The sequence below is a fragment of the Trachypithecus francoisi genome, unplaced genomic scaffold (genome assembly GCF_009764315.1).
Source record: "Trachypithecus francoisi isolate TF-2019V2 unplaced genomic scaffold, Tfra_2.0 Lachesis_group0, whole genome shotgun sequence".
Taxonomy (NCBI): Eukaryota; Metazoa; Chordata; class Mammalia; order Primates; family Cercopithecidae; genus Trachypithecus; species Trachypithecus francoisi.
The window spans coordinates 59,900,925-59,926,484 of record NW_022681453.1 but is presented as its reverse complement, the minus strand read 5'-3'; the positions used below and the strand labels follow the sequence as shown (position 1 = coordinate 59,926,484).

The 25,560-nt window shown below is 48.6% G+C and overlaps 1 protein-coding gene across 1 annotated transcript in view; it reads left to right on the top strand.

Moving 5' to 3' along the window:
• The first annotated feature begins 10,427 nt into the window (after positions 1 to 10,427).
• The window catches only part of COPG1 (COPI coat complex subunit gamma 1), a 29,778-nt gene continuing 14,645 nt past the window's right edge, over positions 10,428 to 25,560 (top strand). Inside the window, exons 1-13 of the mRNA XM_033210852.1 lie at positions 10,428 to 10,599; positions 11,530 to 11,582; positions 12,657 to 12,737; positions 12,999 to 13,070; positions 13,252 to 13,331; positions 15,048 to 15,123; positions 15,368 to 15,460; positions 16,474 to 16,560; positions 17,862 to 18,019; positions 18,119 to 18,252; positions 20,716 to 20,783; positions 20,995 to 21,183; positions 24,853 to 24,948. Coding sequence (XP_033066743.1) covers positions 10,563 to 10,599; positions 11,530 to 11,582; positions 12,657 to 12,737; positions 12,999 to 13,070; positions 13,252 to 13,331; positions 15,048 to 15,123; positions 15,368 to 15,460; positions 16,474 to 16,560; positions 17,862 to 18,019; positions 18,119 to 18,252; positions 20,716 to 20,783; positions 20,995 to 21,183; positions 24,853 to 24,948 — 1,224 coding nt within the window. The 5' untranslated portion in view covers positions 10,428 to 10,562. The remainder of the gene's footprint in view (positions 10,600 to 11,529; positions 11,583 to 12,656; positions 12,738 to 12,998; positions 13,071 to 13,251; positions 13,332 to 15,047; positions 15,124 to 15,367; positions 15,461 to 16,473; positions 16,561 to 17,861; positions 18,020 to 18,118; positions 18,253 to 20,715; positions 20,784 to 20,994; positions 21,184 to 24,852; positions 24,949 to 25,560) is intronic.

Below are 25,560 nucleotides of genomic sequence, written 5' to 3'. Positions count from 1 at the left end.
TTTCTTTTCTTTTCTTTTTGAGATGGCATCTTGCTCTGTCGCCCAGGCTGGAGTGCAGTGGCATGATCTCAGCTCACTACAACCTCCACCTCCCAGGTTCAAGCGATTCTCCTGCCTCAGCCTCCCAAGTAGCTGGGACTACAGGCGCATGCCACCACGCCTGGCTAACTTTTTGTATTTTTAGTAGAGATAGGGTTTCACCGTGTTAGCCAGGATGGTCTTGATCTTCTGACCTCATGATCTGCTGCCTCGGCCTCCCAAAGTGTTGAGATTACAGGCATAAGCAACTGCGCCTGGCCCATTTCTAACCATTTCTAAGAGTACACTTTGGCCACCCATGGGGGCTCAGGCCTGTAATCCCAGCACTTTGGGAGGCCAAGGCAGACGGATTGCTTGAGCCCAGGAGTTCAAGACTAGACTGGGCAATATAGCAAAAGCTTGTTTCTACAAAAGCAAATATGAAAATCAGCTTCACATGGTGACACAAACATATAGTCCCAGCTACTTGGGAGGCTGAGGTGGAAGGATCACTTAGGCCCGGAGGCAGAGGGTGCAGTGAGCCGAGATCATGCCACTGCACTCCAATCTGGGTGACCAGAGTGAACTTTGTCTCAAAAAAAAAAAAACAAAGTACACTTCAGCAGCATTAGCTATGTTCACATTGTGGTATAAGAGATCTTCAGAACTTTTTCATCTTGCAAACTGAAAGTATATACTCATTGTTCAACAATTTCCATTTCCCTCCCTAAGTCCCTGGTAACCACCATTCTGCTGTTTCTTTGAGTGTGACTACTTTATATACTCAAATAAATGGAATCATACAGTATTTGTCTTTTTATGGCTGGCTTATTAACATCCTCAAGGTTCACCCATATTGTAGTATGTGAATGATTTCCTTCTTTTTAAGACTGAATAATATTCCATCATATGCCATATTTTTCTTATCTGTGTATCCTTCAATGGACACTTGTCTTGCTTCCACATTGTGGCTATTGTGAATAATGTAACAATGAATGTGAGTATGCAAATATTCTCATTGACATCCTGCTTTCCATTCTTTTGGGTATATATCCAGAAGTGGGATTGCTGCATTACATGATAATCCTATGTTTAATTTTTTGAGGAGCTGCCCTGCAATTTTCCAGAGCAGCTGTACCATTTTATATACCCTTCAACAGTGTAAAGGGAAGGCCAGGTGCAGTGGCTCATGCCTGTAATCCCAGCACTTTGGGAGGCTGAGGCGGGTGGATCACCTGAGGTCAAGAGTTCGAGACAAGCTTGGCCAACATGGTGAAACCCCATCTTTACTAAAATACAAAAAATTAGCCAGGCATGGTGGTGGGCACCTGTAATCCCAGCTACTCAGGAAGCTGAGGCATGAGAATAGCTTGAACCCAGGAGGTGGGTTGCAGTGAGCTGAGATCATGCCATTGCACTCCAGCCTGGGCAATAGAGTGAGACTCTGCCTCAAACAAAACAAAACAAAACAAAACAAAAAACAAAACAAAACAGTGTAAAGGGTTCCAATGTCTCTACATCCTCACTAACAATTGCTATCTTCTGTTTTTTTGGCAGTGACCATCCTAATGGGCATAAGGTAGCATCTCATTAAATGTGCAGGGATTTTTGTAGGGTCTATTTGTGTGTGTGTGTGTTTTTTTTTTTTTTTTTTTTTTTTTGAGGCAAGGTCTCTCTGTCTCCCAGGCTGGAGTGCAGTTGTACAATCATAGCTCACTGCAGTCTCTACCTCCTGGGCTCAAGCAGCCCTCCTGCCTCAGCCTCTCGAGTAGTTGGGACCATAGGCGTGCACACCCCCGCCCAGCTAATTTTTTACGTTTTTTCGTAGAGATGGGGTCTCACTATGTTGCCTGCTGTCAACTCCTGGGTTCAAGCGATTCTCCCTCTCATCTCGTCCCCACAAGCGCTGGGATTACAGGCGTGAGCCACCACACCCAGCCCCAGCTTTCTCTTTCTGATGACTCCGGGGGAACTTTGTTTCACTTCTCTTGCTCAACCTTTCAGCAACATTTGAAACCAATGACCACGCCCTTCTTGGAATTCACCAAAGGAAATGGTATGTTACTTATCTATTGCTACTTAAAAATGATCTCAAAACTTAGTTGCCTAAAACAACATATGGTTGGGCATGTGGCTCATGCCTGTAATCCCAGCATTTTCAGGGGCCAGGGTGGGAGGATCAATTGAGCCCTGGAATTTGTGACCAGCCTGGGCAACATAGCAAGACCCCATCTCTACAAAAAATACAAAAATTAGCCAGGTATGGTGGTGTGCACCTGTGGTCCCAGCTACTTGGGAGGCTGGGGTGGGAGGGTCGCTTGAGCCTAGGAGTTGAGGTTGCAGTGAAACATGATTGAGTCACTGCCCTCTAGCCTGGGTGACAGATCCAGACCTTGTCTCAGTAAATAAATAAATAAGATAAAATACAAAAGAGAAGGCTGGGGACATTGGGCAGAGCAGATCCTAGTGCAGATGTGGGGATAGTGGCTGGCCTAGAAGAGGCAGAGACAGGGAGTGAGTAAGGGCTGCTCTTTTTAAGGAGCCATCCCTAGAATTTTTATAGGTTGTCTATATTCTTTCTTGTGAAGGAGAGAGAAATGAGGAGTAGAAGATAGAGAGAGGGTTTTGTTTTCTTTTTATTTTTATGATAGGAAAGAAACACCGCTGGCAGGGCACGGACCACAACCCGGGCTGGATGGCTCCGGAGCTTGCACGTTACCCAGGATACACTGTTGGCTTGCCTAGTTCTGAAGCAAAATGACAACTAACATAAACCAGCAATATCCTGATACTTTTTCCTGATGACTACTTTGAGTCTTTTTTGGGGAGTAAATATCAAATATTTAATTATTTCAAGTATTCTCCCTCCCTTCCTTGCTCTCTCGTCTTGGTTCCCCTGCTTGGCTGGGGTGCAAATACTCGTTTACTGTGTCTCTTGGGCAATCTAGCTCTGTGCCCTTCCTCCCCTACCCACCAACTCCTGTTTATGGCTCTTCCAGTCCCCAGTGACATGTTTTGCATGAGAAAACAGTCACCAAGTGGCTGCACTTCCTGGGGACTTCTAAGCTCAAGGCACTTCCCAAATTGCTCCATAAACACCCTTCAGGGAGCTGATGGAATGGGATCTGGGCAAGGCGCAGCGAAGTGGGCAGTCCTTGCACAACAAATGCACATTGCTTTATTCACACGAAGTGATTTGTGTACACTCCATGATATTAGGCAGATTTTAGCTATTATAGAAAAGCAGACTTGTTCCAGGAGATTTTGACTACAAAATGTATGGACCCAGGTACAACTCAATGTTTACTGTGTATGATGGTTTAAACAAAGAAGCGCTACTGAGGGGTTGGGGTAGGGGGGCATAGGCCTGGAAGACCTTATCATAGACACTCCCTTTTGGTTTTTTGGACTGTCATTATTCTCAGTCTGCTGGTGGGTGGAGATGTTCCAAACCCTTCCTATTCATTGTCACCAGCTCCTGGTGAGTCACTAATAGCTATTCCACCACACCAGCCCTCCAGTCCTCCTGGAGGGTGGGGAGAGCTTGCAGACAGCTGCTTCTCCTACTCTACAGTGGCAGGAAAGCTGGTTCTTAGGAACCTTGAAGCTTTGCTGCAGCCTCTTCAGCTTACAGTCACACACTCAGAAGAGCAGGATGGTGTTAATTTCGTTGCTTCAGAACTTAGGATCCATAAGAAGCTGGGTAGGTAGAGTGCCCTCAGATCCTCAGACCAGGGCTCTTTCAACTTTATCACATGAAAAGAAACTCAACCATTTGCACACAGATATTGATTAGACTTTATATGTTATATTATGTTTTTCTTCTTCTTTTTTTTTTTTTTTTTTTTGAGACGGAGTCTCGCTCTGTTGCCCAGGCTGGAGTGCAGTGGCCGGATCTCAGCTCACTGCAAGCTCTGCCTCCCAGGTTTATGCCATTCTCCTGCCTCAGCCTCCCGAGTAGCTGGGACCATAGGCGCCGCCACCTTGCCCGGCTAGTTTTTTGTATTTTTTAGTAGAGACGGGGTTTCACCGTGTTAGCCAGGATGGTCTCGATCTCCTGACCTCGTGATCCACCCGTCTCAGCCTCCCAAAGTGCTGGGATTACAGGCTTGAGCCACCGCGCCCGGCCTTGTTTTTCTTCTTAGTAAAGCTTAAGTGATCAATGTAAAGGAATTTCTGTGTGTTTTTTTTGTTTGTTTGTTTTTGTTTTTCTAGAAAAAGGGTCTTATTTTGTCATTCAGGTTGGAGTGCTGCAGCAGGATCACAGTTTACTGCAGCCTTGAATTCCTGGGCTCAAGTGGTCCTCCCACCTCAGCCTCCCAAGTAGGTGGGACTACAGGCACATGCCACCACACTTGGCTAATTTTTAAAATTTTTGTATGAATGGATTCTTGCCATCTTGCCTAGGCTTGTCTTGAACTCCTGGGCTGAAGCGATCCTCTTGCCTTGGCCCCCTCAAAGTGGTGGGATTATAGGCGTGAGCCACCGCAACCAGCCTGGAATTTCTTTTTTTTTCTTTTTTTTTTTGAGACGGAGTCTCACTGTGTCGCCCAGGCTGGAGTGCAGTGGCGCAATCTTGGCTCACTGCAAGCTCCACCTCCCGGGTTCACGCCATTCTCCTGCTTCAGCCTCCCGAGTAGCTGGGACTATAGGTGCCCGCCACCACGCTCGGCTAATTTTTTTGTATTTTTAGTAGAGATGGGGTTTCACCGTGTTTGTCATGATGGTCTCGATTTCGTGACCTCGTGATCTCCCCACCTCAGCCTCCCAAAGTGCTGGGATTACAAGCATGAGCCACCGTGCCCGGCCCCAGCCTGGAATTTCTTATTGCAGAAAAAGAATAAACCTGTAGTTGCTCAGACCACGGGCCTGGAATCTTGGTTCTGGCATTCATTCATTTAACTGATATGTACTGAGTACCTATTTTGTGCCATGCCTTGCGGATATGGCAGACAAGGAACTTACATTGCAAAGGTAAACAGAAGAAGATAAAAAACAAACGCTGACTTTGGGAGGACAAGGCAGGTGGATCGCCTGAGGTCAGGAGTTTGAGACCAGTCTAACCAACATGGAGAAATCCCGTCTCTACTAAAATTAGCTGGGCATGGTGGCACGTGCCTGTAATCCCAGCTAATCAGGAGGTTGAGGCAGATTTGCTTGAACCCAGGAGGCGGAGGTTGTGGTGAGCCGAGATCACACCATTGCACTCCAGCCTGGGCAACAAGAGAGAAACTCTGTCTCAAAATAATAATAATAATAATAAGTGGAGCATGATGGTGCGTGCCTGTAATACTGAGGAGGCTGAGGCATGAGAATCTCTTGAACTTGGGAGGTAGAGGTTGCAGTGAGCTGAGATGGGGCCACTGCACTCCAGCCTGGGTGACAGAATGAGACACCATCTCAAAAACAAACAAACAAAAAACAAGTACAGTTAATTTTATGTGTCAACGGGCCTAGATATTTGATCAAACATTATCCAGGGCAGAGCATGGTGGCTCATGCCTGTAATCCCAGTGTTTTGGGATGCCAAGGCAGGAGGATGGCTTGAGGCCAGGAGTTCAAGACCATCCTGGGCAACATAACAAAATCCTGTCTTTACAAAAAAATGAAAACAAACAAACAAACAAACAAACTCGAACTCCTGACATCAGGTGATCCACCTGCCTTGGTCTCCCAAAGTGCTGGGATTACAGGCGTGAGCCACAGCGCCCAGGCCCCTGTCTCTATTTTAAAAAATAAATAAATAAGGCTGGGCGTGGTGGCTCATGCCTGTAATCCCAGCGCTTTTGGAGTCGGAGGCGGGCAGATCACGAGGTCAAGACCATACTGGCCAACCAACATGGTGAAACCCCGTCTCTACTAAAAATACAAAAATTAGCTGGGTATAGTGGCGCACGCCTGTAGCCCCAGCTACTCAGGAGGCTGAGGCAAGAGAATCGCTTGAACCCAGGAAGGCGGAGGTTGCAGTGAGCTGAGATCATGCCACTGCACTCCAGCCAGGGCGACAGAGCGAGATTCCGTCTCAAAAATAAATAAATAAATAAAAATAATAAATAAATAAATAAATGAATACATACATAAAAGGGGAAAAAAGAAAAATGGTGTAAGGAAAACATGTTTATGAGGCTGACGGGACTCCCCAGGTTGTCTAATAACCGTGTGTCCAGGTCAAACCTTGATTTCACCCTGAGCTCTCCTTTTAGTTGATGGCTTGTGATTCAGGGTAAGTAGTAGTCTGTGGAAACTCAAGAAACTGGTTTGATTCCCAGCTGTGTCATTCAGTTGGCGTGTGTCCTTCATCAATGTACATAATGTCTCTGAGATTCAGGTTTATGCCAGTGAAGTCAGCATGATTGTTTACTTTGAACTTTCATTAGGTGGGCTCAGGATAAAATACATGAGTCCTTGATAAACGCTAGCACTTGTATTGTGGTCCTCCTGCCCTAATAATGATCACACCTTAGCACAATGTTGCCCTTCACAGTTTGCAAAGGCAGGGGCGCTTATATTCATGATCTCATCCTAAAAAAGTTGAATTTTTGTTAACAACAGCTCATATGTATAGAGTACTTGCTATTTTTACAAGTATTATGTAACAGTGGGTGCTCAACAAATGCCGAATGAGCGAGGGCATGGTTTCAAAAGTGGGCGTGGGTGGAGAAGAAAACAGGTGACTGCTACTTTGACTAGAAAACTTATTTTATGAGGCTGGAAGCTGCCCCTAAAGCAAGGGTAGCCCTGAGTCTCCCTGTTATACTGAGGAAATGCTCAGGTTAGTCCCCGGACTCTGAAACTGCCCTGGGTCACTCTAGTGGACAGACAGGGCCTGGCATGGGGGCTTCAAGCCTTTTCCAGCTATGCCTTCGCTAAAAAACTCGAGGTAAAAATAGAGAGTTGGTGCCACCTAGAGGGCAAGAGGGTGCATCTCAGAGGAGGGCTGGGGAAATCCTTAGAGTATGGAAGGTGGTGGTCATTGGAAAGTATCATAAAAATAATCTCTGCTGGCCTGGCATGGTGGCTCATGCCTGTGATCCCAACACTTTGGGAGGCCGAGATGGGAGGATCACTTGAGGTCAGGAGTTCGAGACCAGCCTTGCCAACATGGTGAAACCCCGTCTCCACCAAAAATACAAAAATGAGCTGAGCCTAGTGGCATGAGCCTGTAGTCCCAACTAGGGAGGCTGAGGCATGAGAATCGCTTGAAACTGGGAGGCAGACAGGTTGCAGTGAGCTGAGATTGCGCCACTACACACCAGCCTGGGTGACAGAGCTACACTCTGGAAAAAAAAAGGGGGGGTCTAGACTTAAATTACTCATACAACTCTAATAAAAAGATAAAATAATTTTAAAATGAGCAAGGGATATGAACAGATATTTTTTCAAAGAAGATATACAAATGACCAATAAGCACATGAAAAGACGCTCAACATCAGTAGCCATCAGGAAAGTGCAAACTGAAACCTCTTCACACCCACTAGCATGGCTATAATAAAAAAGACAGTAACAAGTGTTGACAACGACGTGAAGAAATTGAAACCCCCATACACTGCTGGTGGAAATGTAAAATGGTGCAGCTGCTTTGGAAAAGCAGTTAGGCAGTTCTCAAAAACATAGTTACCATATGACCTAGTAATTCCACTCTTAGGTATAGACCCAAGAGAAGTTAAAACATAGGGTCACACAAAACCTTGTATATTAATATTCCCAGCATTCACAGCTTTGTTCACAAGAACTAGACTGGAAACCACCCAAATGTCCATCAACTGATTAACAAACAAAATATGGTAAATCCATAAAATGGAATATTATCCAGCTACAAAAGGAATGATTCATGCTATAACATGTCTTGAAAATATGCTAAATGAAAGAAGCAAAACACACAAAAGACTACATAGCATATGATTCTGTTTATATGAAATATCCAGAATATGCAAATCTATAGACAGAAAGTAGATTAGTAGTTGCCAGGGACTGGGCAGATGGGCAAATGGGGAGTGACTGCTAATGAATAGGAGGTTTCTTTTTGGGGTGATGAAAATGTTCTCCAATCAGTGCAGACAGGTACATAAACTTTTTTTAATATACTAAAGCCACTGAATTGTACACCTATATATGTATATGTGTGTGTGTGTGTGTGTGTGTGTATTTTTGGAGACAGAGTCTTGCCCTGTCATGTAGGCTGGAGTGCAATGGCCCGATCTTGGCTCAGGGCAACCTGTGCCTCCAGGGTTCAAGCAATTCTCCTGCCTCAGCCTCCCAAGTAGCTGGGATTATAGGCATCTGCCACCATGCCCAGCTAATTTTTGTATTTTTAGTAGAGATGGGGTTTCACCATGCTGGTCAGATTGGTCTCGAACTCTTGACCTCAGGTGATCCACCCTCCTCGGCCTCCCGAGTGCTGGGATTACAGGCATGAGCCACTGTGCCTGGTCACGCCTATATATTTTTTGAGACAGAGTCTTACTCTGTTGCCCAAGATGGAAGTACAGTGGCATGATAATGGCTCACTGCAGCCTTGACCTCCCAGGCTTAAGCGATCCTCCCATCTCAGGCTCCTGGAGTAGCTGAGACAAGACAAAAATCAGAGTTTAGTCCTCAGATGTACCATAACTTCCTTAATCATCCCTTTATTGATAGACATTTAGGGTGTTTACAATTATTTTGCTGCAAACTGCTGCAGCAGGCAACTTCATTTTCATTTTCATTTTTTTTTTTTTTTGAGATGGAGTTTCGCTTTTGTTGCCCAGGCTCCAGGCTGGAGTGCAATGGCGTGATCTCAGTTCACTGCAATCTCTCTGCCTCCCAGGTTCAAGTGATTCTCTTGCCTCAGCCTCCCAAGTAGCTGGGATTACAGGCATGCACCATCACGCTGGGCTAATTTTTTTTTTTTTGTATTTAGTAGAGATGTGGTTTCACCATGTTAGTGAGGCTGCTCTTGAACTCCTGACCTCAGGGGAGCCACCCACTTCAGCCTTCCAAAGTGCTGGGATTACAGGCTTGAGCCACCACACCCGGCCTCATTTTCTTCTTTTGAACAATTTTCTCCTGATTAGGGGTGGGGTTACTGATAAAAGATTTTGAACATCTTTCTGACTCTTGACAATTTTACATGTTGTAAGATCTGTTGTCCCTGGCCTTAGCCTCTGGCTGACCCCAGCGATATCTTCCCCTCCACCAGCTTTGCGTCACCCTTTTCACCTGGGGCCTCTGCTGCCTCTTCTCTCCACAAGCCCACTCCTCCTGCCCACAGGGCTGCGGGCTTCCCCTCCCCAGACAAGCTGGGGCCGTGTCACAGCGCTTGGCCATCACGACTTTGCCATTGCCAGTGCAATCTGGCTTGTTGGTATGCACTGACCTTAGCCTCAGGGTGTCCTGCATAGGTCCCCAGGAAGATAAACCCTGGGTGATGCTTCATTTACTGCCCTTCCATCTCCCCGTGTAGGCAGTGGATCTAGTTAGCACTCCATAAACATCCAAAGTATTTACAAAATAACGTTGAAGTTCCATGCTGTTTAGTTAGATCTCTTAAAGTTGATAATGTACAAGACAATTTGCATCAGGAGCAGACAAGATAGGGCCCGGCAGATATAAATTAAAAATGCAATTTCATGCATTCATTCAATGAGAACTCACTGAGCAACTACTATGTGTCAACATTATCCACTGAAGTGAATAAAAGACAAACTAAAAAATCCCAAAAGAGCAAGAAAGTTGCCGAGTGCGGCGGTTCACCGCTGTAATCCCAGCACTTTGGAAAGTCCAGAAGGGAGGATCGCTTGAGCCCACGAGTTCAAGACCAGCCTGGGCAACATCATAGTGAGACCTCCTCTCTACCAAAGTTAAAAAATTAGTCGGGGGTGGTGCGCCCAGCTCTACTCGGGAGGCTGAGGTGGGAGGATCGCTTGAGCCAGGGAAGTGTAGGCTGCAGTGAGCCGAGATTGCACAACTGCACCACAGCCTGGGTAGCTGAACGAGACCCTGTTTCAAAATAAATAAAAGCCAGAAAGCAAAAATAAAGTGTTAGATGGCGATTCGAGCTGAGAAGGAAATCAGGCAGGGAAAGAAACTGAAAGCGAGGAGGGGCTGGCAAGGCTCCCTCGGAAGGTGGCAATAACAGTCATAGACCGGTCACCTCAACTGGGTATTTACTGCGGGCCAGTGTGTGCCACCAACCTCACACCCGAAAGCCACAAAGACTCACGCCACAGCGCAAAGAGGCAGGGGCTCCTCCTCCTCCCTTGGTACAGGGAAAGAGGCGTAGAGAGCAGACTTGGGACGCTAGTCAGTAGCCCCCGCAGCTAGCCCTCGCCCCTCCCTCTGGCTTTCCCCACTCCCGCTCCGGCGGACGTCGGGTTAACTTTAGACGTGGCTGCGGCGACAGGAATGAGCGCAGGCGCAGAGCGCGGAAAGCGCCTGCGCAGAGCGCAGGGCGACGTGGACAGCTGGGTCCCGGAAGTGGTCCCTGTAGAACCACTGTCGCCCCGCTGCTCCGTGCCGCGCCCGTCGAGAATTGCGTTGCTGCATTGCGCTCCACCGACTCCACTATGTTGAAGAAATTCGACAAGAAGGACGAGGAGTCAGGTGAGGGGACCAGGCCTGGGTCTGAAGGAGGCCGGGCCCCCACCCGCCGAGCCTTCCTTGGGGTTCTGTGTCCTGACCCGGAGGCTGAGGCCCAGTGAGGGGCAGGGGCTTGTGCCAGGGTCCGCAGCTAGTCAGTGGTAGGCCTCGCAGAGCCCGAGCATGCTTGGCTGTCTCACGCTTGTAAGCTCGGACTGCAATTTTCTGGGTGATCTTGGACGCGTCACCGCCTCCCCCCGGCCTCAATTTACCCATCTGTCAAAGGAGGGAACCAGGCCGAGTGCTCTCTTGTTACTTTCTTCGTCCAGCCCCTTGGGATTCGCTGGGGCTACGTTGGTGCTGGCCAAACTGGGGCTTAATCCGCGGAGCCAGCGTCCTGTGACTGGAAACTCTGACCCCATCATTCATTTATTCAGCAAAGTATATTGAGCGGTTACTGTATCCCGGGCACTGTACGGTGTCCTGGATACTGCAACAGAGCAAGTGGGACACTCAGTGCCTAAGCTGGGAATATTAGAATGGTTGCACCCACGGTGGAGGAGACCGACATCAACCAGATAATCACACGTGTAATTATTTGCAAATGTGTCATCTGCTATGAAGGAACTAGTTACAGCGAGATGGTGGTCCCTGGCACATAGGGACTTAGTTAATTACAAGTTATATAAATGAACAGAAGACATGGCACCATGAGAAGCACAGGACTGTACCAGGGCTGCTGGGAGAACGTGGGTGGTTTGGGGTAGAGTGGAGCCCGCCCACTTGCAGGAGACTAGTAGGATCCTTAGACAGATTGTAGAGGCTTGATTGCCATTCCTGAAGAGTTTGAACTTTACTAGGTTTACTAGGAAGGGACATCTTCCCTTTACTATGTCTGGGAGAGTTTTGAAGTTCAGAGTCACAACCTACCTTCTCCATTGTCCTTGACTGTAGGTGGAGGCTCCAACCCATTCCAGCACCTCGAGAAGAGTGCCGTACTCCAGGAGGCAAGTGACATTTGCTCCCCTCTAGCTTCCATCGTAAATATTCACCATCAATGCCACTGAAATACCAACACATTCAAAGTGTTGTTTTAAAGAGCAACATGGGAGACAACTTGTGCCTGGAAGACAGGAAACCTTTGTTCCTGGAGAGAGTTAGTTACGTTTACTTCTTTTTTTTTTTTTTTTGAGATCGAGTCTCATTGTTGTCGGCCTGGGCTGGAATGCAATGGCATGATCTCGGCTGTCTGCAACCTCTGCCTCCCAGGTTCCAGCAATTCTCCTGCCTCAGCCTCTAGAGTAGCTGAGATTACAGGCTCCCACCACCACGCCTGGCTAATTTTTTTTTTTTTTTTGAGACGGAGTCTTGCTCTGTCGCCCAGGCTGGAGTGCAGTGGCCGGATCTCAGCTCACTGCAAGCTCCGCCTCCCGGGTTCACGCCATTCTCCTGCCTCAGCCACCCGAGTAGCTGGGACTACAGGCACCCGCCACCTCGCCCGGCTAGTTTTTTGTATTTTTAGTAGAGACGGGGTTTCACCGTGTTAACCAGGATGGTCTCAATCTCCTGACCTCGTGATCCGCCCGTCTCGGCCTCCCAAAGTGCTGGGATTACAGGCTTGAGCCACCGCGCCCGGCCACGCCTGGCTAATTTTTGTATTTTTAATAGAGATGGGGTTTCACCATGTTGGCCAGGCTGGTCTCGAACTCCTGACCTCAGGTGATCCACCCCCCACTCGGCCTCCCAAAGTGCTGGGATTACAGGCGTGAGCCACTGCGTCCAGCTGCTTCTTTCTTGATTGTTGTCATTCATTGTTTCTGTTTCTAGTTAGTAGATGTTTGCTAACTATCTGCTAGTCAATAGGTTAGCACATCCCTAACTAATATTTACACAAGAGTCCAAGAATAATTAGTAGTTGAGTAAAGAAAAACAAACCCTTTCCTTATGAAAATAAGCTTGTTGCATACCCAGAAAGCCCTGTTTAGGCAAGTCAGCTTACCCTGAGACTTCTCAGACATTGAATATACTTGAAGGGAAATGAACTAGGCTAGAAGGTAACATCCTTGGTCACTTCTTCTTAGGCCCGTGTATTTAATGAAACTCCCATCAACCCTCGGAAATGTGCCCACATCCTCACCAAGATTCTTTACCTCATAAACCAGGTAACAGGGTGAAGCTTGGGGGTAGGGAGAATGGTGCTGGGGGATTGGAGGGGCGTGGACAAATCATGATCACTCTTAGGCTATTGGACAGCCTCTATGTGGTTGTAGACAACAGCTCAGCTCGGGGTCCCCTCAGCGTCCAAGTCTCATATGTTGCCCTTGAGCCTCTTTAGGGTCTGGAGATCTGGTATGGGCTGATCCTGCAGGAATTGCTGTCTGACCCTCTGTCCCAAGCTGAGACTTCTGTCTTGATTAACACAGGGGGAGCACCTGGGGACCACGGAAGCGACCGAGGCCTTCTTTGCCATGACCAAGCTCTTTCAGTCCAATGATGTAAGTGCCTCGACCCTGCTTTCCTTGAGAGGTGGCAGCTGTGACAAGGTGGTGGGAGGGCCAAGGAGAGCTGGCCCCACCAGTTAGTGTGGGCTGCCTTTGTGGAGATAGGAGGTATCTTCTCCCAACTCTGGCCCTTGGTGAGCCCGGGCTGATAGGTCTTTTCCCACCTGTCTCCCAGCCCACACTCCGTCGGATGTGCTACTTGACCATCAAGGAGATGTCTTGCATCGCAGAGGACGTCATCATTGTCACCAGCAGGCAAGTCATGGGGTTGTTGGTGGCTCCTCTGATGGGTTCCATTGACAGACCATTTTTTCTTGTGTGTACCAGACAGTGAGATTTTTGGTTGCATATTGCCAGCTGCCTACCCCGTGGCAGCTTCCCTGTTATTGCTGCCCATCCCGTGGCAGCCTTCAGGTGTGCTGTTTCTGTTTTAATTCTCTGGCCTTGACTTGGACACAAATGCTTCCTTTTCTTGATTTGTTTTAGTTAACCAAACCAGCTTAGAACTTTCCCAAAGACTTTCTTGAGTATAAAGAACACACACAAAAAAGAGTACAAGCGGTATACTGCTTACTAAGTGACTAGTGTCTGCTTTAAGCTAAATGATTCAGGGACAGATGTGACTAAAGTGTAATCACTGCCCTTAAGAACTGGGGCTCAGTTCTCTTATTTCTTCCTGCTACAGTTTAGGGTGGGGGGGTCATACATTGATTTGTAGGTTCAGTTAGAAAATATTGTCTGTCAGTCCCTGTGTATAGCTCTGGGGATGTAGCAGCAACAAAGATAGACATGGCCTCTGTAGCCCCAGAATTTATGGAGAAATAACCAGGCATCAGGCCATTAAGGTAGGGTGTAATATGGTTTATCATGGAAGTATTATGGGCTATGAGAGCAGACCAGAAGAGCATCCAGCTGGATTTGAATTAGGAAAGTCCTCCTAGGGGAATGATCCAAGTAGAGTCCTGAAGGATGAGTAAGAAGAAATAGGACAGGCCAGGCGCAATGGCTCACACCTGTAATCCCAACACTGTATCCACAGTGTAATCCATAGGCCTCAATGGGCGGATCACCTGAGGTCAGGAGTTTGACACCATCCCGGCAAACATGGTGAAACCCCGTCTCTACTGAAATAAAAATTAGCCAGGTGTGGTGGCGTGCACCTATAATCCCAGCAACTGGAGAGGCTGAGGCAGGAGAATTGCTTGAACTGGGGAGGTGGAGGTTGCAGTGAGCTGAGATTGTGCCACTACACTGCAGCCTGGGTGACAGAATGAGATTCCGTCTCAAAAAAAGAAGAAAAAAAAAAGCCCGGCATGATGGCTTATGCCTGTAAACCCAGCAGTTTGGGAGGCCGAGGTGGGTGGATCATGAGGTCAGGAGTTCAAGACCAGCCTGGCCAACACAGTGAAACCCCCTCTCTACTAAAAATACAAAAATTAGCCAGGTGTGGTGGCGCACACCTATAATCCCAGCTACTGGGGAGGCTGAGGCAGTAGAGCTTGAGCCTGGGAGGCAGAGGTTGCAGTGAGCCAAGATTGCGCCCCACTGCACTCCAGCCTGGGCAACAAAGTGAGACTCTGTCTCAAAAAAATAAAAATAAAAATAAAAAAGAGTAGGACAGAGCGGAGGTGAGGGGTGAGGAGTGCTACAGGCTAAGGAAATAGCACATGCCAAGGCTGGAGAGGAGTGAGCATAGCCAGTTGGGGAAGTTCAAGGAGTTACATTCAGGTCACTGGCAGTAGGAAGCTATGGAAACTTTTTAGCAACAGCAGGGGGATGACCTGTTTGCTTTTGAGTTTTATGAAACTCCCTCCAGCAGCTGTGTGGAGTTAGACTTAGAGGGGCAAGAATAGAGGGAGAGCACTGGTTAGGAGGCTTGTGTAGTAATGTGGGCAAGGGTGGTCATGGGAGCTGGAGAGGAGTGAGCAGGCTCAGGCTTTCTGCATGTTCACAATGCCTTCTTCCCTGCAGCCTAACAAAAGACATGACTGGGAAAGAAGACAACTACCGGGGCCCAGCCGTGCGAGCCCTCTGCCAGATCACCGATGTGAGTCATGCCGGTCCTTCCCTGCTTCCTGGCCTCTCAGTTGAGGCTCTCGGCATCATCTTTTGCATGCTTTGGGGTGTCCCCTATCTCACTGAGCCAGGTGATGTGGGGTGGAGGCGGTGTGCAGGAGCACATGAGAAACACTTACTTCCTCCTCATACTCCTATCTGCCCCCATTTCTGCACTCCTCAGAGCTGCCAAGGACTGACTGGATCTGCTTCCACCCTGCTTCTTTTGCCCACAGAGCACCATGCTGCAGGCTATTGAGCGCTACATGAAACAAGCCATTGTGGACAAGGTGCCCAGTGTCTCCAGCTCTGCCCTCGTGTCTTCCTTGGTGTGTAGCTGCTGCTGGAGCCCTGCTGGGGGTGGGGTAGAAAACTGAAGAAAATTTCAGAGTCACATTCCAGTAGGAAAAAATAAAGTGTTTCCTTCTTTTTTATTTTATTTTATTTTTTTAACTGAGACAGCGTCTCACTCTCACCCAGGCTGGAGTGCAGTGGCACGCTCTCGGCTCACTGCAACCTCTGCCGCCAGGGTTCAAGTGATTCTCCTGCCTCAGCCTCTCGAGTAGCTGGGATTACAGGCACCGGCCACTGTGCCCAGCTAATTTTTGTGTTTTTAGTAGAGACAGGGTTTCATCATCTTGACCAGGCTGGTCTTGAACTCTGGATCTCGTGATCCACCCACCCCCTTTGGCCTCCCAAGTGCTGGGATTGCAGGCGTGAGCCACTGCTGCTGGCCTTTCTTTTTTTTTTTTTTTTTTTTTTTTTTTTTTTTTTTTGAGACAGAGTCTCACTCTGTTGTCTAGGCTGGAGTGCAATGGCTTGATCTCAGCTCACTGCAACCTCTGCCTCCCTGGCTCAAGCCATTTGCATGCCTCAGCCACCTGAGTAGCTGGGATTGTAGGGATGCACCACCACGCCCAGCTAATTTTTGTATTTTTGGTAGAGACGCGGTTTCACCATGTTGGCCAGGCTGGTCTTGAACTCCTGACCTCAGGTGATCCACCCACGTTGGCCTCCCAAAGTGCTGGATTACAAAGCGTGAGCCACTGCACCTGGCCAAAATAAAGTATTTTTGTATCTGTAAGCCTGAGAGTCCCACCCTTCTCCGTGAAGAGAGCCAAGGAACTCTGGGGTGATTGAAGAGGGTCGTGGGTGGATGGCGTTGACCCATGCCTTAGGCAGGGACAATGAGGGTGGGAGCATCCTGAGTTTGTCCATAGTCTCTGAGGACCAGAACAGTGGTGAGCCCCTGAGCCATGTCTGAGGGAGGACCAGAACTGGGCCCAGAAGGTGTGATGAGGACACTTCCTACGTGCCCCTTAATGTGCCCTGTTGCCCACAGCACCTGCTGAAGTGCAGCTTTGACGTGGTCAAACGCTGGGTGAATGAGGCTCAGGAGGCGGCATCCAGTGATAACATCATGGTCCAGGTGAGATGTGAGCAAGGGAGTGATATTTAAAACACTCAGGCAGGTGGTAAGGCACTGGCCGGTTGGCATGGACACTTGCCACCGAGATCCTTGTGACCCTGGCCATAGCAGGCTTTAATCTTTTTGTCATTGGATCATGGGAAGAATTGGGAAGTCCTGGATTACAGAATCCAGGGTACCACTTCGGGGGCTTGGGTTAGAGACTGCTTACCAGCTGGTGCTGAAATATTCAAGTGTTTTGATAACCAGCTGAGTATTGTTTTGGAGCAGATGATGTGGCAAACTTGGCCAAGGCAGGCAGAGAGCTGCCTAAATTTAGGACTTTGCCAACCTGGCTTTGTTATGATGTGTGGAATTATCTTGATGAGGCTTTGATCCACTTTACTCTTCCTTGGTGACCTAGGCCAGCTGTTCCTTTTATCTCTCTGGGTCGTGATTTCCTTGTCTGTAAAATACAAATGAAGGTTACTGCCTCACAAAGCAGCAAGGATCATGCATGTAACACATGACCCATCTGGGGCCTGCCTGTCGGCGCTCCCTGTGTGTTTATGTATTCCCTTCATCTCTCATCTGTCTTCTCATCCTTTGCATGATGCTTGTCTTCAGGGCCAGCTGTGGCTCCTTAAAACACTTATGAGGGCCAGATAAGCTTCCCACATAGAAGGCATCCGCAGCTGCCATATCTTCGCCCTCAAATGTCGCTCCTTTAGGAAACAAAAAAAGAGTATCAAGGACAGGAAATAACTACGAGACCTCACATCTTTAGAAAGGGAGTCCCTGGACTTCTGGCCCTCCAGACCTAGCTTTGTCAATACCAGCCAGGAGTCTTGGGGCAAGTCAGCAGAGATAAAACTGTCTACCTTCAGGGTTGTTGTGGGTAATGCAAGATTTCATGGCTAAGGTGTGCCACACAGTGACTTATAAAACATGACCGTGCTCAGGGTCTGGCTCCCACCTTCTCTCTCTCATTGTCTGATTGAAAGCACCAGGTCTCCCACATTGCTTTCATCTTTGTGCTGTTTTTTATTCCTTTCCATATTTGTATTTATGCTGCCTGTTAGGGCTCTTGCCGAAGTGAGGGTGGGAACAAGAACCACAGTTATAATTCTGTGGTTTGTGAAGCATTGTGCGGAGGGCTGTGTACACAGAGTACCTGGGGCAATTGTCATAGCCGCTCTGTGTAGTACCTGCTACGGTGCCCATCTTAGAAAAGAGAAGGCTGAAGGACCCGCCCAAGGCCACACGGCCAGTATACCCAAAACTGATACGTTTGTACTCTGTTGCTGTCTCCTGTCCTATAGTACCACGCACTAGGGCTCCTGTACCACGTGCGTAAGAATGACCGCCTGGCCGTCAATAAGATGATCAGCAAGGTCACACGGCATGGCCTTAAGTCTCCCTTTGCATACTGCATGATGATCCGGGTGGCCAGCAAGCAGCTGGAAGAGGAGGATGGCAGGTAACGGCTCTCATCTCTCGCCAGCTAGATGATGCCTCACTCGTCCTACCATGCTGGGCTATCCCCAACGTTTTATTGCCATGCTATGTTCTTTTGTAGCCGTGACAGCCCACTGTTTGACTTCATCGAGAGCTGCTTGCGCAACAAGCACGAGATGGTGGTGTATGAAGCCGCCTCGGCCATCGTCAATCTGCCAGGCTGCAGTGCCAAAGAGCTGGCCCCGGCTGTGTCAGGTCACTGGGCGTTCCTTCACCCAGCCTCACATGTTTATGCTTGCTGGGAACTAGACCTGGGTCAGGGGCTGGGGGAAAGAAAGAAAATGCTCTCAAATAGGCCACACACTGGTGTTAAGGAGTCCGTACCTAGGAAGCACCTGCCCTAGACACTATGCTGGGGCCCCACTTGTGTCACGTTTTGGGGGTGGGCTGCTGTTAGTTCATCTGACCGCTGAAGGGGCTGAGGTAAGGCTCGGGTCCACTCTGGAGCCTGTTGGGTTGGCTGGCCACAGGAGGAGGCCTGGTGGAGGAACCCAGGATCTATGAAACTGGTGCATGTGAACTGGGGCTGAGCTTTTCCAGGTGAAGGAGAGAATAGTATAGAGGGTCATTCTGAGCCTCTAGCTAGAGGAGCAGGGCAGACTGGGATAGAGCCCTGGCTCTGCCCCTTACCAACTGGGCAAGCCTGGCAAGGCCACCCATTCTCTCCATGCCTTCCTTTTCTTTTCTCAGATGTGGATGATAGCTCATGCGTATTACATAGGGTTATATAGCCAGAAAATGTGTGATCTAGACAAATTGCTTAGAAGGCAACATGTTTGTTGTTTGCTGTCTGCTGTTTTTTGTTTTTGCTTTTTGAGGTGGAGTCTCGCTATGTCGCCCAGGCTGGAGTGCAGTGGCGCAATCTCAGCTCACTGCAACCTCTGCCTCCCAGGTTCAAGCGATTCTCCTGCCTCAGTCTCTTGAGTAACTGGGACTACAGGCGCCCGCCACCACGCTTGGCTAATTTTTGTATTTTTAGAGAGATGGGGTTTCACCATATTGGCCAGGCTGGTCTCGAACTCCTGACCTTGTGATCCGCCTTCCTTGGCCTCCCAAAGTGCTAGGATTACAGGTGTGAGCCACTGCGCCCAGCCATTGGTTGCTGTTATTAAGGGGAAGCCAGCAGCCTTGAGTCCTGGAGTCTTTGATGTCTCTGTGCAGGGCCCTGCTCTCGGTGTGGGAATCCCCCTGTCAGGGAGGAGAAAGCCTGTGAAGAGGTGCAAAGTGGTTGGTACTGGAAAGTGGGTATGTTGAGAGGCTAGAAAAGGAGAGGCGCTCAGGGTAAGAAACCTGGATTCAAAGTGGAAGAGAAGTGGGGAGTGTTTTAGAACAGGCCAATGGAAAGCAAAGATGTTGTGGCAGGAGAATTAGATTTCCAGGTTTTGAGAAATGATTGGGCCTCCTGTTTTTCTATTATTCTCTACTATAACAGTGTAAACTTGGTCAGGGAAACAGATGAAGTTCATGTTTGGAGAGAGAAGTCTCCCTTCCTCTTTAGAAATGAAGAAAGAATGAACTGCTAGGCATGGTGGCTCACGCCTATAATCCCAGCACTTTGGGTGGCCAAGGCGGGGAGATCACCAGGTCAGGAGTCTGAGACCAGCCTGACCAACATGGTGAAACCCATCTCTACTAAAAATACAAAAATTAGCCGGGTGTGGTGGCACACATCTGTAATCCCAGCTACTCAGGAGGCGGAGGCAGGAAGATCGCTTGAACCTGGGAGGCGGAGATTGCAGTGAGCCGAGATTGCACCACTGCACTCCAGCCTGGGCAACAGAGGGAGACTCTATCTCCAAAAAGAAAAAAAAGAGAAAGAAAAAAAGAAAAAAGAATTAATGAATTCACTCACTGATTTGGGTATTCATTCATTCTTCTTATATCCCCCATAATTCCAGAGTAATGAAAGACGTAAATAAAGTAGGGTCTTCAAGATAAACATTACGAAAAATTTTTTTTTAAGTATTAGAGAATAAAAGCCAAGTTATGAAGAAAGGAACATAGATATTCCAGAAAACAGTAGTCATCTTCGCTCCTATGATTGAGTGCCAAATTTAGCTCTGAGCTTCCTGGCAGCCAGGGCAAGGGAGGGATATGGTATCCGAATGGCTGTCATGTAGTTAAAGGAAATAAACCATTTGTTTAAGAGAGGACTTAGTGCCGAGGGAGAAGTTCTGTTGGAGCCTGTAGACACAATAGGAGACAGGTGTCGAATGTTACTTCACAGATGTTAAGTGCTCAGGCTACAGGTGCAGGCAGTCTTGGAATTTAATCTTGGTTCTGCCACTTACTGGCTGCCAACCTAAAGTTTGTTTGCTTTCCCCTTTGTGCCTCAGTCTCCTTACCTGTAAAGTGGGCTAGTGGTGGCTGCAAGCTATAGAAGTGAGGCATGTCCACTGTATAGCACAGCACCTGGCACACAGCAGATGCCCAGTGAATAACAGCCCTCATGGGAACCCCTGGGCACTCACAGACATTATGGACTCTGTCCATGGCTCAGGTGCACAGGGTGAGGGGAGCTCTCTGTCTTAGGTTGGGATGGGGGTGTTAGCAGGGAAATGAGCTGAGCAGAGGATTTGAGTCAGAACAGCTGCCCCTGGTTTTCCCAGCTGTCCAGCAGTGAAGGCAGCCTGACATGTGGCATCCATCTCCCCACAGTGCTCCAGCTTTTCTGCAGCTCACCCAAGGCTGCTCTCCGCTATGCTGCTGTTCGTACCCTCAATAAGGTAAGACTCCAGGTTGGGGATTGCAGGAAGCTGTCTGATCCAACTGGAGGTGTGTCCTAGCCTCTGACCTGGCTGGGAAGGATAATAGCCCCGGTCACAGTTACTTTCTTCTGATGGTGAGATGATCTCATCCAAAGGACTTCTGACTGGGCCAAACCATCAAAGACAACATTGGGGTCCTGCCCTCTCTGTCACTGTCCTCCCAAAACAGGTTGCCATGAAGCATCCGTCAGCTGTGACAGCTTGTAATCTGGATCTGGAGAACCTGGTCACAGATTCAAACCGCAGCATTGCCACGCTGGCCATCACCACCCTTCTTAAGACGGGCAGCGAGAGCAGCATCGACCGCCTCATGAAGCAGATCTCCTCCTTCATGTCAGAGATCTCGGATGAGTTCAAGGTACCTGCTACTCCCGGGACTCCCATGGCGTCCAGAGAAAGGAGCTCTATCCCTGCTCTCTGTGACCACAGCCTTCCTGCCAGGACTGATCTGAGGGGCTGGTCAGCCTTGAGGACTCAAGAGGAGGCCAGCACATTGCTTGGCCTTCAGAGAAATGTGTGTAGTCCTGCCTCCAGGCCTTCATCCATATCGTCCCCTTGTACTGAAAGAACAGTAGTTTCCAGGCCAGTTAAGGGTTCCTTGATTTGTTGTCCAAGTATTTCTTGAGCACTTGCTGTCTGCTATGTAGAGTGACAAGAGGGGAACATAGCAGTGAACAAGGCAGGTGCCTGCCCTTCTGGAGCTTCCTTTCTAGGGATGGGAGAGGAACAGTAAACAGGTTAAGAAAGGAGTAGACGAGATCATCTCAGGCATGGGTATTGCAGTCAAGAGTGTAGAAATACAGCAGGGATGATCCTAGGAGGAGCATGGTCTGGGAAGGCCGTTCTGGAGGGTGACATTTGAGCTCAAACCTGAATCAGTCCAAAGAACCAGGAGGAAAGGCAGGAACAAGTCAAGGAGAGAGAAGGCCAGTGGGCGGAAGAGCTGTGGGGCCAGTGCAGGTGACAAAGTCAGAATAGACAGGGCTCAATCATGTGAGGCCCATGGTCAGGTAAAGGGTTTTGATTGCAAGGAATATATTGGAAAGGTGTTCTTTTGGGATAGGGAAAGATGTATTTTTTGAGCTTATATTTTGAAATAATTCGGCCGGGCGTGGTGGCTCATGCCTGTAATCCCAGCATTTTGGGAGGCCAAGGCAGGCGGATCATGAGGTCAGGAGATTGAGACCATTCTGGCTAACATGGTGAAACCCCATCTCTACTAAAAATACAAAAAATTAGCCGGGCGTGGTGGCGGGCACCTGTAGTCCCAGCTACTCTGGAGGCTGAGGCAGGAGAATGGCGTGAACCTGGGAGGCGGAGCTTGCAGTGAGCCGAGATCGCACCCCTGCACTCTAGCCTGGGCGACAGAGCGAGACTCTGTCTCAAAAAAAAAAAAAAAAAGAAATAATTCATAGGAAGTTACAAAGAAATATACTGAGAAGTCCTATGAACCCCTCCATCAACCCTCTCCTACAGTGCCAGCATCCCACGCTAGCACAGGACAATGTCAACCAGGAAAGTGACACTGGCACGATCCATAGACCTCATTCAGATTTCACCAGCTACACAGGCAACTCCTGTGTGTGTATATATATATGAAGTTCTTTGCAAGCTGTCACGTGGAGACTTTCAAAATGGCCACCACAGTGAAGACACTCAACTATCCATCTCCACAAGACTCTCCTGTTACCTCTTCATAACCACGCCCATTCCCACCTCTCTATCCCTAACTCCTGGCGGCCATTAATTTGTTCTCAATTTCTGTAATTCTGTTATTTCACAATTGTTAATTAATAGAACATGTAGTATGTCACTGGAGAGTTTTAGTCAGAGCAGACAATAATATGAATATATTGTGGTAAATTCTGTAGTGTGGATTATGCAAAGTAGGCAGCAGTCTACTCTGCCTGTGGGTTACAAGAATACTTTGCAGGCTGAAATGACACAGTGAGACTTGAATATTAGATCCTTCTGGGACTGGGCACGGTGGCTCATGCTTGTAATCTCAGTGCTTTGGGAGGCCAAGGAGGAAGGATCACTTGAGGCCTGAATTTTGAGACCAGTCTGGGCAACGTAGCAAGACCTCATCTCTACAAATTTTTTTTTTTTTTGAGTCGGAGTCTTGCTCTGTTGCCCAGGCTGGAGTGCAGTGGTGCGACCTCAGCTCACTGCAAGCTCCACCTCCTGGGTTCATGCCATTCTCCTGCCTCAGCCTCCTGAGTATCTGGGACCACAGGCGCCCACCACCACACCCAGCTAATTTTTTGTACTCTTAGTAGAGACGGAGTTTCACTGTGTTAGCCAGGATGGTCTTGCTTGATCTCCTGACCTCGTGATCTGCCTGCCCCAGCCTCCCAAAGTGCTGGGATTACAAATATGAGCCACTGTACCCGACCTACAAATTTTTTTTTTTTTTTTGAGGCGGAGTCTCGCTCTGTCGCCCAGGCTGGAGGGCAGTGGCGCAATCTCGGCTCACTGCAAGCTCCGCCTCCCGGGTTCACGCCATTCTCCTGCCTCAGCCTCCCAAGTAGCTGGGACTACAGGCGCCCGCCACCTCACCCGGCTAGTTTTTTGTATTTTTAGTAGAGACGGGGTTTCACCATGTTAGCCAGGATGGTCTCGATCTCCTGACCTCGTGATCCACCCGTCTCGGCCTCCCCAAGTGCTGGGATTACAGGCTTGAGCCACCGCGCCTGGCCCAAAAATTTTTTTTAAAAATTAGCCATGTGTGGTGATGCCAAGTAGTCCCAGCTATTTGGGAGGCTGAGGTGTGAGGATCACTTGAGACCAGGAATTCGAGGCTGCAGTGAGCCATGATCATGCCACTGCCACTCCAACCTGAGTGACAGAGTGAGACCTTGTCTCAAAAAAAAAATTGGCTGGGTGCTGTGGCTTACACCTGTAATCACAGCACTTTGGGAGGCTGAGGTCAGCAGATCACTTGAGATCAGCAGTTTGAGATCAGCCTGGCCAACATGGTGAAACCCTGTCTCTACTAAAAAAGTACAAAAATTAGCCAGCATAGTGGCTCACACCTGTAGTCCCAGCTACTCCGGAGACTGAGGTAGGAGAATCGCTTGACCTGGCCAGGGAGTGGAGGTTGCAGTAAGCCGAGATCATGCCACTGCACTCCAGACAGAGCAAGACTCTGTCCAAAAAAAAAAAGGTCCTTCCGGAGCAGAGTAGAGGGGTGACTGGGTAAAGAGACTATTGGAGTAATTCAGAAGGAGAGGATGGCGCCTGAACCAGCGGGAGTAGGAGAAGAGGGACAGCGCAAGAGCTTTTTGAGGAATAATGCCTATTGGCAGGGTTGGTATGAGGGTTGAGGGGTGGATGTCAACAGAGATGATGCTATTTTCTACTTTGAGCTGACAGTGGTGCTCTTGACTAGTTTGTGGGAGGAGGAAAAGATGGAGTATTGGATGAGGGAAGGGGAAGGAGATGGAGATGATTATGGTTGCAGACATGTGGAGTTTGAAGTGCTGTGGGCACCAGGTCGAGTTGTCTTGCAGGCAGTTGGAAATAGCAGGTCTTGAGCTCAGACAGGAAATAAATATTGGGAGTCAGTGGCATATAAGAGGTGGTTAAAGCCATAGGAGGGGATAAGATTGCCGAAGAGACTGTGAGAAGAGAAGCGGCCAAGGACAGAATACCCCAGAGACAGGCTTAACCAAAGAGGAACCAGAGGAGATGATGGGTGGGAACCATCAGTGGGGGCCAGTGGTAGGAAGAGAAGCAGGACAGGTTGGGTGGAGGGGACTCAGAGACTTAAGAAGCCTTAGTAGAAGAGCAGAGTTTGGGGGACCCAGAGTCTGAGAGTCTGACACTGGGGCTGTTGGCACTGCCCTGGGTGGGCTCAGGAATTGTGCCCTTACAAGCGTGGAGTTGAGTTCCTCTGGTCTCCTTGCCCTTGTGTCATGCCCAAGGCCTGGCCTTACCAAAGGAAGGACTCAGTGGGCACTCAGGGAACTGAGTCACCCCATCTTGGTGTCAGGGCCTGCTGCTCATGCATGTCTATTTCATTCAGGTGGTGGTTGTCCAGGCCATCAGTGCCCTGTGTCAGAAATACCCTCGCAAACACGCAGTCCTCATGAACTTCCTGTTCACCATGCTGCGGGAAGAGGTAAGAGTCAGGGGCATTTGGGGGATGCCAGGTCTCGGTGCAGGGAGTGATCTGACCACTGGCTCCATGCTCAACTTTGTGCGTGTGCTCATGTTAGCCTGTTAACCAACTGGTTTTCATGGTGCCTGCAACCCTTTAAACTCCTTGTGGACATGTAAACATGTACCAGTTGCTAGTAATTACAGTAATAACTATGACTCACCAGCCTGACTTTAAAAACTGGATGTCCTGAGGTGATGCTTGTGCAGAAGATGGGAAAGTGCATGTTCTTTTCTCGTGGACTCTAGTGCAGAAATGTTCTGGACCATTCCAGGAGTTCGAGGAGTGGTTTCTTGTGAAACTGGTGCTAATAATGCATCATTGGTTCTATTTCTGTTCCTGATGTGAATTCTGATTCACTTATGCCACCTTTTTTGGATGTCTCAACAAAACGAGTTAATTCTTAGGAGCAATAGCAAATGTTCATGGAGTAGATTTGTTCCTCAGATACATGGTACCCCTTTCACCCAGCCCCAGAGTGGCCCATGGACTGGGCAGTAGAGGAGCCATTGCCTTGAGTGTCTTTGCGTTTCCCAAGAATGTTATAGAAGGCACTAATGTTTAGTGAGTCGT